Source organism: Brachyistius frenatus, unplaced genomic scaffold (assembly GCF_029030835.1).
Source record: "Brachyistius frenatus isolate BFR_SWC_R1_liver_20210118 unplaced genomic scaffold, ASM2903083v1 Contig_174, whole genome shotgun sequence".
NCBI classification, from domain to species: Eukaryota; Metazoa; Chordata; class Actinopteri; family Embiotocidae; genus Brachyistius; species Brachyistius frenatus.
In genome coordinates, this window is record NW_027210773.1 from 253,153 (window position 1) to 273,015 (window position 19,863).

At 42.4% G+C, this 19,863-nt stretch overlaps 1 protein-coding gene across 1 annotated transcript; it reads right to left on the reverse strand.

Moving 5' to 3' along the window:
- Window positions 1-337: 337 nt before the first annotated feature.
- Window positions 338-17,069, reverse strand: LOC138632095 (cryptochrome-1-like). Its single transcript, XM_069717386.1, has 15 exons — window positions 16,899-17,069; window positions 13,287-13,454; window positions 8,074-8,182; window positions 7,771-7,913; window positions 6,756-6,940; window positions 5,351-5,439; window positions 4,731-4,871; window positions 4,326-4,637; window positions 3,973-4,124; window positions 3,488-3,690; window positions 3,288-3,392; window positions 3,022-3,192; window positions 2,601-2,681; window positions 2,264-2,391; window positions 338-408 (listed from the first exon to the last, which is right to left on the reverse strand). Exons 2-15 carry the CDS (start codon window positions 13,442-13,444, stop codon window positions 400-402), a joined length of 1,986 nt encoding a protein of 661 aa, XP_069573487.1. The 5' UTR covers window positions 13,445-13,454; window positions 16,899-17,069; the 3' UTR covers window positions 338-399.
- Between the last annotated feature and the right edge of the window lie 2,794 nt (window positions 17,070-19,863).

The window sequence follows — 19,863 nt, forward strand, 5'->3', positions numbered from 1 at the left end:
TCTTACGTTTGTAGCTGCTTCTGTATCGGTACAATAAATACGGGCTGGTGGCAGCAGTTTAAGACAATAATGTCGTTTTTTTGTTTGTTTTATAGTTTGTATAAATAATTTGAGGCGTTTTGTTTCTTCGCACGTTCCTTTAAGCTCGAAAACCCCGAATGTCTGCGAGAGGTCGGAGGTCATCTGACTGATGTTTGAAGCCCTTCTGGAAACTGTCAGGAGCCCAAAAAATTAATCCCATTTTCACCTCTGTGTTTGCCCCTCGGGGACGTTTGTGACTGCAGAGTTGGAGCATGTTTAGACGCTCCGAGTCGGAGGCGTCATCGGTGTTTTTTTTCTCTCTCTTGGCTGGCCGGGTGGTGACTAACGGGGAGTTGGACAGCCTCATCTCCGCTCGCCCTAGGTGTTCTGCAGGGAAGACGACAACAAAGACACGGTAAGTTAACAGAGGAAGATGTTTCCAACTGATGTTATCAATAAGAGACCATCAGTGATGTCATCGTTGGTTTGTGAAAGTTATGAATCCTCCAGTTCAGATTCTGTCCGTCACCATCTTTGCTAGTTCGGAGCAGGAAGTGACCATATTTGGACGAGCTGGGGGAGGAGCCAGCGGTGGATCTGACCGATCTGATCGGAAACCTGACGATACTACGTCCCGCCCACCGATAGCTGTAACCTGACTGCACCACAGGCCTGTCAATCAAACAGACACGCCCCCAAAAACAGGTCTTCTTGAATCTTCTTTTCTAATGAATGAGGGATTATTTTCAGATGGACCTCCAGAAAACTAAGAAGAAGGAGTGACTTTAGCTAACAACACCGAGATAACTGATGGACACATTTTATTCACTTTGGATTTGATGAGAGAAGTTGAATGGGAGTCTATGGAGCCGGAGGCTTTTTGGAGCCGACCTCTAGTGGCTCTCGCTGGTACTGCAGCTGAAGACACTTCTGGATCAGAACCATTTTACAGACCTGAAGCTACGAACTCTTTTAGAAACAGTCTGTGGTCTTGAGTGACCACCTGTGATTGGATCTCACCTCCGAACTCTACATGCAAACAAACATGTAGGTTACATCAAGGAAATATATAATTAAATTAGCACGAACAGCTGGGAGTAAATTGGAGAAACATTCAGAGAGGTGATGGATGTAACTCCTCTCCTCCGTTCATAGTTTCCATTGTTTGCACAGTCAGGTGTCCTGAATTCAAACATCTGCTTTGTATCTTTTATTGTTGACATTTACATAGATGACTCCCTCTGCTGTCTGCATGATGATAAAAACTATTGACTTTATAAAGTTTAAAATAACCACAACAGTCTGTGTTTGTTGTGCTATCGTGTCGTCGACGGTTGTCTGAAAAAACAAATAACATTTGTCTCTGTTTGGTCTGTCCGGCTGTAACGTGATGTTTTGGAAGAATTACAAGTCGCTGACATCAACGATGACATTTAAAATTCATTGAGTGTTAAAGGGAAAGTTACACCAGCGGCAGCAAAACATTTACACCTCAACTAGTTTCTATGGGAGCGCAAACACACACACACACACACACACACACACACACACACACACACACACACACACACACACACACACACACACACACACACACACACACACACACACACACACACACACCATAATAACTTGCTGAGTGTCACTCAGTGGCATCATGTGTATTTATACCAAAAGGTCTCTAACCTTTTTTTTTTATTTGCTCCTCATGTTCAGTAACATTTATTCACATAGCTGAGCTTCACCCAAACCAGCTGAATCAGCTTCTTTTATGTGAGCAAGAACAAACTGATGCTCAACACACACATTTGTATCACAACAGCTTAAAATCTAGAGCATATGCATGATTTTTTTTCTGTATGCAATTCTTTACGTTTTCAATTTAAAGGGGGGTTTAAGTGTTTAAGTTCTCCAACTCTTTTTAGCTCCGCCCTCTGCTGTTGCGGTCCAGATGAATATATTGTATTTATGTTGTGTACCAAATATACCAGCAGATGTTTGTTTTCTGCTTGTGCTTGTGTCCTCTGATCTCTGTGTCTCACTGTGGGCGGAGCTTAAACCTCTGCTGTGTTTGTGTCCTCTGATCTCTGTGTGTCATCCTGGTAGCTCCAGGAGCAGGAAATCTCACATATCGCTGTTCATATATCATCTCTTAAGTGAGGTCTTAATGTTGTCTGAGCCGTAACGGTGACGCGTCAGCAGAAGTTCAGACCCGGTGTGGCGTGATGAGACGAAGACTGACCTCGGCACTCTGCCTCTGCATCTTGTGCACGGAGCAGGACGCCGGGTCCTCTTCCCCCGAACCGTCACGTTCCGACTCGCGCTCACGCTTTCCTGTAGTGATGCCGCCTCTGGTGTGCAAGAGGAGTCCTGAACGTGCAAAAAAAAAATCATTATGAGAGTAACGGGATGATTAAAGTAAAGTTTGGTTGGATGAATCCTCTTTGTGGCACCATTATTACTTAAAAAAAAAAAAAAGAAGGAATTTCTACATCTGACATTTTACAAAATAAGCAAATAAACAAAATTCAGGACTTTATTTAGACTTTGGAAGATACGAGCTCCCGCCTGCTTCCTACCTGGATGTTGAGGCACAGCGAACTTGTGGTAGAGTCTGCTGCTGGTGACGGTCTGGCTGGCGTCTGGCACCGAGTGGTATCCTGCAGCACAAACCGGCAACACACTTTAAACTTGTACGGTTAAGTCAGTCCTTCAGAGTGTTTTTGTGATTGTTGCGAGTAAAAAATGTTTGTGGAGGATTTTTAGAGTTTTTTTAATGTAATCTTGTTTTAAACATATACCTTATAATGAGCCATACGTAATCTCTTTCTTTGATAATAAACATGCTGCACATCACATATAATGAGACTGACAACTTTGAAGTTAGTGATTAAAGTTTACCTCCACTTTGTTATGCTAAAGCTCATTTATCTCTTCACGCAGGTTAAGGTCCAACTAGGAAGTTAAGAGCAACTGTTTAAGAGTCAGGTGGGGGTTTACCATGCTGTTGCTGTTGTTGTTGTTGTTGTTGTTGTTGCTGCTGCAGCGGTTGCAGTCGTTGCTGCTGCTGTCCGACTCTGCTGGTCCTCGTCTGTTCCTTGCTGTCGAAGTTGAGTAAGATGCTGCCGCTGCCTTTACTCGTCGCAACGGAGCTCCCCGACAGTCCAGGCACTGAAGACAGAAGAAGACGTGTCAGACACGAAGTCTCCGTACGATGGCATCGACTCAAAAAAACCCGTCTCTCATTGTTTTTAAAATGGACCTACAATGTGAGTTGTTGTTGTTGGTCCCTGGCTGCTGCTCTCCAGGAGAGTAGGCCATCATTCCTCCGTTCCCGTTCCCGTTGGTGGACGGCACCGACGCCAGCAGGCCTGAGACACACAAACACATGTTTATTTTGAAATGTATGGAGAGGAATGATTATTTAGTTTGGAGTCTGGCTGGATTTAAAGTCCTGATCTCTTACCCAGTCCCCGGTACCGGCTCAGTTGCTGGTAGATCTGCTTCATCCTCTCGATGTTGAGGCGGCTCGCCTCGGCGTGGTGCACCATGGGCTTCGGGTAGTGGACGCCGATGATGCACTTGGCGGCCGCCTGCACGGACTCGGGGGCGTTCCACGGGTCGTAGATGTACTTGGCGGGAAAACCTCGGAGGACAGGTAGGTATCGTCTGGAAGCAAAAGGGAGATTTAGACGCGCTGGTTGGGTCAACAAGAGGTGGAAGGTCGGGGAGGGAAATCAGGGAGCGACGCGGGGACACAAAAGGGTGTTAGGAAAAAATTTAAATAAATAAATACTCCAATATCCTACAGTAGTTCAAACATGTGAAAATATTTAAAGTTATATATTTAAAAGTTTGAACAGGAAAAAAAAAAAAAAAAGGAAGTGAGAGGAGGGAAGGGTGTTTGTTCTGTTTCACCACTGGGGGGCGATGGCAGGACCGGTTACCCACCTGATGAAGTCCCCGTTGGGGTCGGTGCGCCGGCCGAAGCCCACGGGACAGTAGCAGTGGAAGAACTGCTGGAAGAAGGAGCTGCAGGACAACCACATCCAGCTGCCTGCGTTCACGCTCCAGTCGGCGTCCAGCAGCAGCTCCTCGAACACCTGCAGGACACACGGAAACTGTTCTTAAAAGTCGTTTCTTAAAGACGATGATTTTGAAGCTTCAAAGTGAAACGGACAAATCTTTACGTACCGCACGCATTATTTTAAAATCCTTTCACTACAGCTGAATCAAGGAGAATAAACTTCCTCTACGAGATTAAATTAAGTTCCGAGACTTCCCGCCTCCTCCCGCCTCCTCACCTTCATGCCTTCCTCCCAGCTGATCCACAGGTCGCCCCTGGTGAGGAAGCAGGCCACGGCGTGCCGGGCCAGGTGGTGGATCCAGCCCTCCTGCCTCAGCTGAGTCATGATGGCGTCGATCCAGGGAAAGCCCGTCTTGGCCTCGGCCCACTTGGCGAGGGCCTCGGGGTTCTTGTCCCAGGGGATGCGGACGCAGATGGGGTTCCCCTCCATCTTGTCGAAGCGCGGGTTGTTGGTCGCCGCCGTGTAGAAGAACTCGCGCCACAGCAGCTGGCCGTACAGGGAGAGCGGCGGAGAGCTGTTCTTCTTCACCTGGAGACCAACAGAGAGACGTTAGGCCGACGCGTTACGCCGCGGCGGTGACACTCGTGGCTTCTCTCTACGCCGGGGGAGTCGAGCGCCGACCTTTCGGTAGAGGTCGGTGAGCTTGAAGTAGAAAAGGCGACAGGAGAGGCAGCCGAAGCGCAGGTACGGGCTGAGGCCCGTCGGGCTGGCCAGCAGCGAGTTGGAGTTCATCCTCGGACGCTCGAAGTTCGCCACCCAAGCCTGGACGAGGAAACACAGACCAGAGAAACAGGACGAGTCATTTTACAACATTCAACACTCAGATGAGCTGATTATTTTCCCAATAATGTCATTTTTTATTAAATGTCAGGTGTCATTTGATTGACAACAAAAGTAGACTAAAGTGCTGCAAAACATGAAATAGAAATCTAAACTTGAAGCATTTAATCTATTAAAGAAAAAATAAGCAATAAAACAAAAATAATATTCGGAGTAATTAATAATAAGGAAAAAGATAAATAAATTCAAAAATCCAGTTAAAATAGTGTAAAAGCAGCAGTGACATCATTTTAAATGAGTTTGGTAATACAGACTTAAATATTTTACAGTTTTTCTCAGTCAAAAAACCTCAAAACTAAAATTATTTTGTGATTAAATTCCAGAAAATGTATTAAAATAAATAAATGAATGAACTCCTGGCCATGCAGGGAGCTGCTAAAAAGCAGAGGTGCAGCGCTGACCTTTCTCTCCAGGTGGCGCTCTATCCTGGTCAGAGCCTCGGTCTCCCCTCCAGGCCACACGGCCGTCGGCAGACCCTCTGTGTCGAAGCCTGAAAAAAACCATCCGTCTGGATCACAAAGCTGCTTTAAATATGAAGTCATCGGTGTGCGTTTGATGAGTCAGCGATCCTTCAGTTAGGTCATATAAACACCGATTTAAAAATCAGCAGGCGGCTCCCCAACCTGCTCTTAAACCCAACAAAGTCACTGAAACCTTTACAAAACAATTAAACTTGGATAACAGTGGCATAATAGCATTCATCTGTAGCTGCCTCAGGGCGGCGGTCTTTGTTTGAGGAGCAGCGAAACAGGAAAACTTCCCCACCCACAGTCTGCAGTATTATGTAATGTAACTTTCTCGCTCTTTCTTTTGAGGGCGGTGTGAGCAGGTGTAAGAAAGTGTGAGCAGGTTTAAGAAGGTGTGAGCAGGTTTAAGAAGGTGTGAGCAGGTGTGAGAAGGTGTGAGCAGGTTTAAGAAGGTGTAAGAAGGTGTGAGCAGGCGTGAGCAGGCGTCAGCAGGTATAAGAAGGTGTAAGAAGGTGTAAGAAGGTGTGAGAAGGTGTGAGCAGGCGTGAGCACCACAAAGACTGTAAATGGCCGCCGGCCGTCTGTGAATGGAAACTCCACATCCTGACCGAGAGGATCAGAAGTTTCAACATGCTGTCTGGTTAATTTATGTCATAAATAGAAGCGTGCACAGGAGGAAACATGTGGAGCGACATCCTAATAGAGCTTTGATCTCCTTGAACTTTTCAGGTGTTAGTGAAAGAGCTGCACGGGTTGTAAGCGGCAGATGGCTGAGGTGCAGTTAAGGGTATGAATGGAGACTTTATCCTGTGAATGGAAACCAAACGTGTGGATGGAGCTCAAAGAAGCGGCCACGTTTAATCCAATAGGGAGAGTTTAGACCAGCTTTAAATAGACAGACTTGCAGTTAATGCGTTCAGTTTCTCCTGAAACTAGAACTAATTATGAGTCTATATATTATTTATATATATATATATTATATATTATATATATATCTCAAAGTGACCTTGACCTTTGACTTCCAAACGTGAATCAGTTTATTCTTGGTATCAAGTGAATGGTTTTGCCAAATTTGACCCAAGTCCCTCGTCGTGTTTTCAGGATTTTAAGATTTTTTTAAACAAAACTACTGTTTTTTTTTTTGTGTGGCATTTTTCACCATATTTCTTCAAAATGTATTGAACTTTTTAATACTTTTTTTTTAGGGTATTTTATTTTTACATTTCTACTTTTTCTTTCTCGCTGTTGTTGCTTTGGAGCCACTACGTTGTTTTTTCCTCATCTCATCCAGGTGTGCCCTTCTCGAAGGTATAAAGTGTGTGCGTGTTTGTTTTCTCACCCAGCTCCTCCAGGGACGGGACCCCGTACTTGTCTCCGTGGTCCTCGGAGACGGGCGTGACGCAGCGACCCATCAGCGAGTCCGACAGCGTCTCCACGGGCATCTCGGGAGGATCCAGCCGACTGATGAGGGTCTGGAAACGCTTGTAGGTGAGAGGAGGCTGTCCGCCGTTCAGCTCGATGATCCTGGAGAGAGGACGGCTCAGATGAATCAGCTGGTCGCTGCAGGCCGTCTGTCATCAATGTGAGGCAACACTTTCTCGCAAAAGCTGGTTTGAGAATAAACTTGAAAGCTGTTGGCCAATGCAGGCCAAAGGTTAAGGCTCTGCTTTTGCTCATCTTAAAATCAGATATGGCTGAAAGCAAATCTCCTCCTCTTAAAATAAAGATCACTTTCTCATGTTTAAAGACAAACTTTTCGATCAGTAGTTCTAAAACCTGCAGACCGGAGGAAAAATGATTATTAAATAGGGACGTACGAATAAATAAAGAGTTTTGACAGCCGTCTCTCGTGTCTGCTCTGGCTCTGTCAAAGAACAACGTGTTCCTCTCTTGGACTCAAGATGGCGCTGTTCACTGCTGTGAGATCTGCTGCAGGCCTTAGAGCAGTTATTTTCTGGGATGTTTAAGGTCCAAAGTGTGAGCCAAGATAGAAGCGTTTGGTTTCTAAAGACGCAGGTGTTTAAAGGCCCCTGTGATCTTCTAGCAGATGGAAAGAGGTTTATTTAGATATGCAGAAGATAATTTGATCATTGAAGCTGCTTGGTTATTTAGAAAAGTGTGCAGGAAGCACTTTTTTCCATTTCTGCAGGGTGAATGCAAAATATCGCAATTAATCCCTAAAACGATCAACGAGGAAGACGGATTTGGAAACTTTTGGAGTCTTTTACAAACAACAAAAATGAACCTTTTTCTGATCTGTGCTTCTATTGTTAAGATTTTTTTTTCACAATAGAAAACATTACTAACTCAGAAGAATCTGTACTATTTGTGTATTTTCGGAGTGTGTTCCTCACTTGTCCAGGTCGTAGAGGGTGTGTGACGTCTTGACGATGACCTCCACGCCCGCCTCCATGGCCAGCTTCTTGATGGCGGCGTCTCTCTCCTTCCCGAACGGCTCGGAGTCGTACTCGAAGGTCAGCCGAGAGATCTTCCACTCCTGAAAAAAACATCGTTGACGTGACATTTTAAAAATAGGAATGAAAGACCGAAGATTCACAATTTAAATTCATGTAAAAAAGGAAAAAGCTGCAAAGGTTTTCCAATTCTTTGTGATATTTGTTTGATGTGTTTGTTTAAATATGTGGGTTTTTTCTGACCTTAAAGAGCCGCGGGAACACGTTGGCTGGTTGACCCCTGATGACGAAAAGGCGCGAGTTGAGTTTGCGGAGGCTGGCGTCCAGATCCTCCAGACACTGGAGGAGGAACCTGAAGAGGGACCAAACATTTCATTATTTATCCAAAGTCATAAAGCCCCAAAAAAAGGTAAAAACATAAATAGAAAGAGAAATAAATAAAAGTGAAGGTAATTTTTCATTTTTTAAACAGTTGTTGTCGCATGAATTCAACACCTGTTTAACAGGAAGAAACCTCCGACAGACTCTGTTCGAGTGAGGGGAGAGCAGAGAGAGAAAAGAGCAGCATAGAGAGTCAACTACAAAGTTCAAGTCTATGGAGCCGGAGGCTTTTTGGAGCTGACCTCTAGTGGCACTCGGTAGTATTGCAGCTTTATGCACTTTGTTTAGAACGATGAAGGAGGACAGATTGACATCTGATGGCACGCTGCCTGGTTTTACATTGAAGTTTCCTGCCGATGCTGCCAAACTGGTTTGGTCATGACACGTGTGTGTGTGTGTGTGTGTGTGTGTGTGTGTGTGTGTGTGTGTGTGTGTGTGTGTGTGTGTGTGTGTGTGTGTGTGTGTGTGTGCGTGTGTTTCCTTCACTTGTGGAAAGTCAGATTCATCAGTGCTGCAGGACGAATGAAGGATTCCGACTAGAAATTAACTCTAAAAGCTGAATGACCGAATGAGCGACGATAACAATTGAAATAAGATCAAAAGCGTTTTAAATTGCTGATATTTTAAATGGAGTCTGGCTGCAGATGCTGGATGGATTAAATGAATACAAGCAAAAACCATGTCAGTTTAAAAAAAAAAAGTTTTAATTGTTGATCCATCTAAAAGGTGCACAAAGAGATCAAATGTTTCATCCTGCGTAATCATTAATCAATAAAAAAAGAAAAGGGCATTAACTCAAAAAACAAAAGTACTTTCACGCCCACCACTTGGGTGTTTGGCCTCTAAACAGCCACCGATTTCATCACCAGTCGAATCGAGTGCTTCGGTTTGTTGATCATTAGCAGAACACACGATGTCGCGCTCATTGTTGGCCTGACCCCGTTGGTTCAAACCGGCGGAGAGACGATCGCTCACAGCCAAAGCTGCTCCCAACACGCACACGCACACGCACACGCACACGCACACGCCGTGAGAGAAGCTTTCATAACTGCCCTCCTCCACCGGTCTTTAGGAGGTCATTTCACGCTGCGGCTCCACTCGGGGTTATTTTGAACTGTTTAAGTTTAAATTTTGGGCTTTTGACTTGTTGATAAATAAGGATGATTATTAGAAGTTGTATTTTATGAGGTGGACTCACCGAGACAAAACATCCAATCAGACAGCAGCCCATAAATGAAGCCAGAGAACCACGAGAATAAAAAAAAACCCTGTCTCGAGTCAAAATAAAACATCACATAATATAGTTTGAAAATCTTCCAAGCGGCATTTTATTTTGTGAAAAAAATAAATTGATAGCAATTTTTTTTTAAAGCACACTATGGATGATTTTGTCTTAAAGCTGACATATTTAAGGGTTAAATTCCCGTTAAAGAACCGAACGTGAACGACTGGCTTTGTATTCTCAGAAAAACGTTTTCTTTTGAGGATCATTCACATCATTTCATTTCCAGGTGGCTTTAACTTACGGAGCGATGACAACAGCTGGTTTTGTGGTGTACAGCTGCATGTTTTTGCACAGTAGTCAACACAGAAAACCTCTAGTGGCACTCGGTGGTATTGCAGCTGAAGACAGTTCAGGCCTCATTTCTCAGACCTAGAAGCTACGTCCACTTTTATTTGCAGTCTGTGATCACAATATTTGTTTACATTTAGGGAATGATGTTGGTGTCCCATCCCGTGTGTTCAAGTGAATTTGAAAACTGTCCTATTATATAAAGTTTTGGGTTTCTGCGTGTTTATTTCTACGGCTCCGAACTGACGACGCAATCGGCCTCAACGTGAAGAGAAAAAGACGAAGAATCTGCAACTCCATGGAAACGGCGTTCGATAGGAAGCAACAGATCGTGTCCTTCTTCACATTTAATCATATCGTCATCAACAGTTGGTCCAGAAATCCTCTCGGTTGTTCTTTTTCTTTTCTTGGCTGCTCTCCTTCCACCTCAGCCGGAAAAAACACGATCGGAGGAGCTCCAATCGTTCTGGATGACGTGCTGTTATCTGTGTGAGTGAGAGTGTGTGTGTGTGTGTGTGTGTGTGTGTGTGTGTGTGTGTGTGTGTGTGTGTGTGTGTGTGTGTGTGTGTGTGTGTGTGTGTGTGTGTGTGTGTGTGATGAAGCCTGCACACAAGTAGGTCACGATAACATAACCACCAGTTTCATGCGCCGGCACGCTGACCTTCATCTTTAGAGAGTATTTCACATTTTACCTTTAAAAACAGCTGATTATTCTCCCTTTGACTGGTTGCCGTGGCGACTCCGAGCCTCCACACACAGCTCTCCTGCGTCATCGTCACCACCGTGGCTCTTTTTTTATTAATCATTCTAACGCAGGATTGGAAAATAATTGTCCATTTAACACATTGAAATTGTATTTGAGTCGTTAAAAACTCGATGTTGATTTCTGTCCTTTTATTCAGCGAGTTTTGGCTCCGAAAAAACATCTGATGATGCAACAGACGGGTAGAAAATGTTCCCGAAACACAGCAGCTCAGGGACAGAGAGGACAATAACCCTATTCTCTTTGTTTAAAGTGACTTTTATAACAGCTTAGATAAATAAGTTAAATCACGTGTCTCCTTCAGGAAACTGAAGATGAAGAAAACAATCAAATCAAATCATTGAGTGCGTTTTGTTTATGTTCATTGAGCCCGTCCGTCGGGGTTATCAATAAAGATCAGACCCTGTTTTTCAGAGAGCAGAAGCTCCATCGCTCTGATTTCAGCGCATCCAGTTATTTTAATCATCTCGGACCTTTACAGGCTTTAAAACACGGAGGAGACCGGACGAGGTTCAGAGAAACCGGCCGGCCGACGCTTCCTGTCCACGCTGGGAAAATCCTGCCTGTGTGTATTAATTGGTGAATAAAATGTAGAAATTAGTAAAAACCAAGTGAACCAGTGAAGAAGCACCGAATCTAAAACGAAGCTGCAGCAATTATGGTGTTAAATTAAAGAAGCTGCAGCATCATAAAAGCTCTTTTTTTTGTACGTACGTTAGCGACTGTGGCTACGCTCACGTTAGCAGTTGGTGAAGTACAGAAGTGGGACTTTTAACATTAAATGGATCCAGATCCTGAATAATAATAATAATGTGACTTTTCCATGCAAAAAACCCAGTGTGGATCCAGGTAGGACCCACCAATAGAAACTCTAGTTTTCTCCTTGGACGTAGGCCCCGCCCACTAAGTCCTGCTCAACTCGGTCACAAACGTTTTTGATTCGCAACCACAAGTTTTTGTGAACAAAACCAACTAAATTGTAATAATAATAATAATAATAATAATATTTAATTTTCAATTTCTTTATTTTTAAATACACACTTGATTTTTGTTTTGTAAGTTCTTCCGTTTGCTTCTCTTTATTTGCTCAAAAGTGCAGCTGGATGACTTATTTTTACACATTAGAACCAGTTTGCTTGTTATTTCTTTCCCCGTGGGGAACACAGGACGGACTGTTTTAATCCCAGACAGCAGGCCGACGAGAGATTTGAAATCCCCTGTTTCAGGTACCAAAAACAAAGCTAATAGGATGACTGCTGTGAACGGACCTGCAGGTGTCCCGGCAGCTGGCGCCGGTTTTAGTGCCGTTGACACCTGTTGGGTCTAATTCAGCTTTTAAATACGGCTAAAAACATGTTAGAATAAACAGTTCTTAAAAAGTCTCTGCTCCGTTTGATTGGTCTTGTTTGAATCTCCTCTTGTGACGCAGCTTTTTCTACGTTTTGTTCTACGTAACTCCTTCAGCCCACAAAACCGGGACTCTGCACTTTCCTGCACACTTCGAAATCGAAAATGTGACATCAGCTGCTGTCCTTCAAACATCATGAATTTTACACACAAGTTCACGAGTTAATGTGCAAAAAAAATCTCACTTAAGGCAGCAATTAATTGGAATTAATTCTTGTCTAGTAAAACTTTTATTAGTAGAAAAATATGTACGTCTTTCCAGTGACATTTTTAAGAGACTATTGATAATAAATAAATTCAGATTTTGAAGCCTTTTGGCTTCACAAAGTCTTCGTAATAAAACACGCAGATCAAAAAAAGAAATAAAGCGCTTCAGCTTCAGATTAACGCCGTGGAATCTGTCGCGTGTTGAAGCGGCGCTGATGTGTGTTTCCATCGATCTGTTTACAATATATATTTTTTTTTAGTGACAAGATCAGCTGGACGACTTCAGAATAACACCTGGTAAAAAAAACACAACAGGGCCAGTGAGCAATGAACACTGGAGCGACCTCGACCTCCTGCAGAGAGTCTCGCATGCTAAACACACACACACACACACACACACACACACACACACACACACACACACACACACACACACACACACACACACACACACACACACACACACACACACACAGTTCGTCCTCAGCGTTTGCACCTATTCCACTAACCTACTTCTAAACCAGCCGCTGAGCTCAGAGGTTTCCTGCCGACTGACCTCTGCAACGGGATTAAAACCAAGAAGGACGCCGTGAGGAGGTCACGGCTCCGAATCCTCCGTTTCAGATCCACTTAAATCAAGACGTCTTCGTTTCAACACTCTTTTGTCGTCCAAACAAATACAAATAAAACGAATAAAAGGATTTCTATGATTCCTCCTGTCTGATTCTCTTCTCTCCATTTCACCACTGAACACTTTCAGTCTCCAAGTATGAAGCTTCCCAACGCAGAGAAATGCTGACATCGTGTGGCGGGTTGGAGAACTGCAGCTCAGTCAGCTTTTAAAAAAAATAATATTATGATTATTTATGACTGGCAGCTTCCAGCTGATCTGCCATCACTACTGAACAAAAGGAAATCGGAGCACTTCACGTTTCATAAATTCATGACAATTGAGAAAAAAAAAATGGTAGAAAAATAGCGAGCATGTGAGGTTACATCTGCTGAAGATCTTTCAATACAAAAAAAAAGTAGGATTTTTCTTTCCTTTTTTTCTTTAAATCTTTCCTGTCCTCTTAATCTCTCAACAATCTTCAGGTCACAACTTTTGCACAATAATTGTCTCACCTCCACCTGTTGACGCCGACGTTGGAGGAGCCGGCGAACCACGGGTCCAGGAAGTAAACGCAGCGCACGGTGCCCGCCCCCCGGATCGCCTCTCGTAGTGCTGGGTTGTCATGGAGACGCAGGCCCTTCCGGAACCAGTGGATGGAATTTGTGGCCATGTTGTTCTGACTGAGGAGGAAGAAGAAGAGGAAGATTCACCGAACAGGGACTGAGAGGACTTTCTTTGATCACAGAGACGACATTTCTGAATGGACAGTTCCTTTATTTTTATTTAGTTTTAGAACAAAAGTGAACGTCTCCCAGCTGGGGAGAGGACGGAGGCGGCCGCGTTGGATCAGTTGCCGGCGGTGTAGGACGCAGCCCAGAATAGAACAGAGTTTCTATTATAGGCAGGAAGATTTTTAGGGTGTTGGGTTGTGGAAAGAAACTCAGCGAGCTGAAACTCCATTTCTGCAAACATTGTGAAATGCTAACTTTAAGTTTTCTATCATTATACATTGATTATTTGTTTTGTTTTTTTGCACTGTTGGACAGATTAAAGTTGGAAATGTCTCCTTGCGCATTAATTAGATCAAAGAAATAAAGAAAGGTGTTGCGGTGGCTCGTGTTTAACCAGAGACGTACAATGACGCCGGTTCGAATCCGGCCTCCGACCTTTTTGTTGCATGTCAGCCGGCTCCTATCCGTCCTTCCTGTCCTTCCTGTCCTTTCTGTCCTTCCAGTCCTTCCTGTCCTTCCTGTCTTTCAGCTGGATTGTAAAAATGCTAAAAACCCATTAAATGATCCAAACAAAGAAAATCTGACGATGCTTTTGTATTAAATACAAACATATTGTGGCTGCGGAGGGATTTTTATGGCCGTTTCTTGTTTTGGGCGAGCGTTAAGTTTTTACTTTCAATCTCAGCAGAAGTTTAACTGGCACCAACATTTTGGTTTGTAATCCAAGAAATAATCCAAATCAGGAAGCCTTTATTGTTATTGTAAGATCTGCATACAAGAACATTAGGAGTGCTTCTCCTCTTTGGTACATACGACTATTAACCACAGAGAAAACAGCCTCTAAAATAAATATATTAATAAGCGACTAAAATATGATTACTATTGCAGAGAATTGAAAATATTGATATTGCACAAGTCAAATAAGACTTTGCAAACATGCCAGAGTGCCAACAAATCAACCTGCATGCGTGATTCAAAGCGATTGGATTAGTGAGCGGAGGGAGCAGACTGGACTGTAGTCGAGCAACAAACCCGTTTAAACATCCAACAGCTGACTCTCAGATTCATAAACTTTTACTGCCACTTGGTGCCCGACAGGTGTTCATTAATGCAGGATTCATTTTCAATGCACATTCACTTGTCTTTATGGGGATGAAAGTGCAAAGTGAGACTCTATCACTTTAAAGCTGAAGTAATGGATTCAAACAGAGAGCACGGAGTTCGCTTCATTCACAGGACGTCCCGGCAAAATCAAAAGTCACGTACAGAACTGGATTTTAAGTCCATTTCTCCGATATTCAGCAACACATATTTGGAATCTCTTCGATTTTAAATCAAGTTTTGGCATCTTTAGGATTTTAAATCAATGTTGTTGTTGACGATGTTTACCTGCTGATTTTGTACGAACTGAACCACCAGCGAGATTCTGTCCATCCTTAATAAATCTGTTAATTAACCGACTTAAGTTGAAAAGTACAGATATTTCATGAGGTTTGCTGCAGTGAAACCGGGTCACTCTTATAAATCACAGTTACGGGCTTCAGTCCAACTGCTTCCCTCAGAAATCGCAACGCAATTCACAGTTTTGTACACATTTTTTGCAGTAAAATTTCTGGAATTTTCAACAATTGCAAATTTCAAAAAATGTACTTTATTACTACCTAATAAAGAGTCATTGGAATCATTTGCAGCAGAGCGCAAAAAAAATAGCTTAAAATATTGTAATTCTAAAAGTTGTTTTTTATTTTTTGAACTTGGGTTTAAAGTTACAAAATATTCTCGAGTCAAAGGAAGCGTAGTTTTACAAAACAAACAAAATCTGTGACTTTGATATAAAATAAACAGGCTACATCTTCTGTAAAAAAAAAAAAGTTTTAAATGCTTTTAAATCCTATTAATTTAATGCATACGGTACATCTTTTACATCTGAAGTGAATAAAATGTCATTTTTAGGAGCTTAATTCTCAAGATAAGAAAATATTTATTCTGTTTTTGAGGTTTGTTTTGATGAGGAGAGGTTGAAGAGCCTCTCTGACTGTAAATGAGGAGTTATTGTTGATGAAGCAACGTTTTGTTTGGAAAGTCGTATTTCGTGCTGGAAAACCTCCAGCAGAGCTTCTGCTGAGGAACGTTACAGCCGAGAAATTGCAGGAATACAAATGGTTGAATTTGCATTAATTATTTACAACCACAAGATTGTATAATTTCTTAGAGGGACCGGGGAGTCTCGTCCAATCAGGTTCAAGCCATGCTGGGGGGGGGGGGGGCTATTTCAAATACAGCGGCACAGATTAATTATTATTATTCTTTAACAATAAAACAAAAAACAGAACACTTGGAAGAGCTGAAAAGTTCCGTTTGTTCCCTGAATCTGCGACTACATGTTGCATTGATGATAAATACGCAGGAAATAAACATTAGTCAGAAATAGAAAACACGATAAATCACGTTTTCTGCCTCATTCCTCTGATTATTAACAGTCTGACATCCACAAGTCTCTCTGGCACAGTAACACGCCACCCAACAGCCGGTTGCCCAGATTTGAGAGGGGAGCCTCTTGCATGGAGGAACACTCGAATGTGCAATTCACAAAAAAGAAACAACTCCACTCTCCAACAGCGTTTTTTAACTGAACTGAAATTATGAAATGTGGGCTGGAGAAAAGGAGCAGAGGTGACATGGCAGCAGCTGGGTGAAGATGGAGGGTTAGAATAAAACGAGAGGAGGCTTACAGTCCTGCTGTAAATAGGACAATGGCAAAACTAACAGCATTTCACACACCATAATGTCAGTTATTTAATAAAATGATGTATTATTTTGATATAAACTTGTGTTTTATTGTAAAAGGCTTGCACAATGTGACCTCAAAAGGCATTATATTAAATTAAAAGTCCACCAGGTCTCATCCAAAACATCTATTTTTCATGTGATTTTAACCACAGATTACAATATTAAATAAAGTTTATTCAACTGTACACTTTACAATTAAGCACAATAGAATTTAAAAAAAGGGCATTTTAAAATTGCAACTAAATCCTCAGTGTGAAGTCTCAGCGATGGCCCTGCTGACTTCTCCAGATGGAAATTAGGTCACAATGTCCAGAATGAACGGAGGGCTGATGTTAAAGCTTCGCATGAACATCGCTCGGATTTCATATACTTTAACAGTAGAAATGAGCAGCTGCCCAACATGTCACGGTGGCGAGTACGAATCCGAGCACAACGTATAGTTGAGCTAAAGTTCAACTCTTCGGCGAGGAAACAAAATCCATGTCGAGGGAAACCGGGTCACAGAGCTTTACTTATGTAAGGTGGTGGCGCTGTTTGTTGAAGTACAGCCGCTTCACGTTGAAAACAAAACCCGCAAAAAGGTGCCACGAACAGCCGTCTTACCTCGTGCTGGCTCCCGCTGGTGATATCTATGTGAAGCCCAAAGATAGAAGCATTTCCTCCCTTCGGGTTTCTTTAGGGAGCGGGAGGGTGCCGGTGCCGGTGTCGGTGTCGGTAGCCTCGGTCTGAGTTCTCCCCCCTTCAGCCTGCTTTCAGCCGCTGCACTCGTTTGTTTCATAAGATTTCCACCGACTGCGCATGTGTCCGCTCTGTTATGACCCGAAGCCAAGCTGCGTTCAAAGGCGCCTCGGTTAAAATGGTACTAACCCACGAGCCCATTGGTTGAAAACGCCCGCACGTCAGAGCCATTTAGGTTAGGTTAGGTTAGGTTAGGTTAGTGTTAGGTTAGGTTAGGTTAGGTTAGGTTAGGTTAGGTTAGGTTAGGGCTAGGTTAGGGCTAGGTTAGGTTAGGTTAGGGTTAGTTTAGGTTAGTTTAGGTTAGGTTAGGTTAGGTTATGGTTAGTTTAGGTTAGGTTAGGGTTAGTTTAGGTTAGGTAGGTTAGGTTAGGTTAGTGTTAGGCTAGGGTTAGGTTAGGTTAGGGTTAGTTTAGGTTAGGTAGGTTAGGTTAGGTTAGGTTAGGGTTAGGTTAGGGCTAGGTTAGGTTAGGTTAGGGTTAGTTTAGGTTAGTTTAGGTTAGGTAGGTTAGGTTAGGTTAGGTTAGGTTAGGTTAGGTTAGGTAGTTACTTTATTAATCCCCGAGGGGACATTTTTTTGCTACAGCAGCATACAGGAAGCAATAAGATAATAATAGAATAATAGGAAAGCAATAAAATAGTAGTAAAAATATAAATATAAAATGCACAGTATATACAGTACAGTATATATCTATATATATTATATACAAACAACCAAGAAACCAAGTTTAGTGAAACTATGACAGCAGAAGTTACACCAGAATAACTGGGAACGGTAGTTGTGTTATGATGATAAACTTTAACTGCCACCCAATCTGACAAAACATTTTTTTATTTTGTTTTGAACTATTTTTGCTTCATTTAAACAAATTCAACATTATTCGTGTGAAGTTTTTCTACAGAGAATATTAAAAACAGTATCTGACATCTGGAAATAATAAAAACGACATCTGTGCTGGTTGTCTTTCTTCACTTTAGCTGTTAACGTTGGTAACTCAGATTTGTTAGAACGCTTTTTTCCTACGGTACCAGAACGCAACACCAGCCCTGCCGAACGTGAACGGCAACATGCTCACCAGTTGGGCGAGTCTCATTGGTCGGTGCGGCGTCACGTGCTTGATTCCGAGTCACGTTTAAAAAGCATGGAAGTGCGGAAGTCCATTCACACTGCAGCAGGAAGAACGGATGTTTGTTTTTTGTTTGTTTTTTCGTCACCATAGATGCTGTATTTAAAAATACAAAGTATAAAAGTGATTATTTAAGGTGATGCTGATATCTACTGTTGTTTAGTTTAATCGGCTGTGATGCGTCGTATTATATAAGAGCATCATATGTTTGTGTCATTTATGTTTTCAGCTTTTTTGACTGCATTTTCCTGCTGATCCCAAAGTTGTTGTTTTTTTAAAGAGTTTATTTAAAAAAAGAATTTTCTGAAAAAAATTAATCTAATTTTCAGTCAGTCATGCAGCAGAATAAAGAACGATATTAACTCATAACGTTGCTTAAATGGAAATAATGAAGTAATTTAGTATTTTAGTGAGTAAATGTACTTAGTTACATTAGACAGGCTGCAGTTAAATGCATGAACGAGCTTGCATGACTGAAGTCTCTCTATGGAGTCGTATATATATTCAGAGGCTTTATTGTTTTCATGTTTTTTTTACTCTCAAATTTTAAGCCGTCAAAAAACAAAATACACACCAAAATGGAATATGTGAATTACACAGATATATTAGATTACGGTCATGTAACAGGTTCTTCTGGGACTAAACTTAATTTATAAATCAGATCAACATTTTCTATGTCTGCTAACTCGTGTTGTATATTCATTTATTATTTTCTCTGCATCGCTTCCCGTCTTTTCTTTCTCTTCCTCTCCGACCTCTCGCTGCCAGCCCGAAAAAAACATCACGAAAAAATTAATTAAAAAAAGATAAAACCTGAACCTGAGACCAGCGCGTGCGTTATATCTCGTTATACATCTATTTACATGTCCTACTTTTACAAGCTAATTGGGGTAAGAGCACAAAAAGGGGACGATTATAACCAGGTTATGATGTCGGACGAGTGTTTAGTTCTGTCTCTTGGTGATGAGCTGTTCTTCTACATGTCTGATTCTCTGATGGATGAAGATCTTGTTGGTCGAGGAGAAAAAAAACACAGAAAACAATCTCCCTGCATCTTCCAGGCTGAGCAGCATCATCATCAAACATGTTATAACCACAGACTGTTTCTAAAAGAGTTCGTAGCTTCAGGTCTGAAAAAAGGTTCTGATCCAGAAGTGTCTTCAGCTGCAATACCAGCGAGTGCCACTAGAGGTCGGCTCCAAAAAGCCTCCGGCTCCATAGACTCCCATTCAACTTCTCTCATCAAATCCAAAGTGAATAAAATGTGTCCATCAGTTATCTCGGTGTTGTTAGCTAAAGTCACTCCTTCTTCTTAGTTTTCTGGAGGTCCATCTGAAAATAATCCCTCATTCATTAGAAAAGAAGATTCAGGAAGACCTGTTTTTGGGGGCGTGTCTGTTTGATTGACAGGCAGTACAGCTATCGGTGGGCGGGACCTGGTATCATCCTGGTTTCCAATCAGATCGGTCAGATCCACCTCTGGCTCCTCCCCCAGCTCGTCCAAATATGGTCACTTCCTGCTCCAAACCGCTCCGAACTAACAAGATGGTGACGAACAGAATCTGAACTGGAGGATTCATAACGTTCACAAACCAACGATGCATTTTTATTGTTCACTTACAGAAAATAAATACAATTTTATCTGTTTTGTACGGCAAAAACATAAATCTAAATGAGTATTAAAAACAAAGGGTTGAAAGACGGAG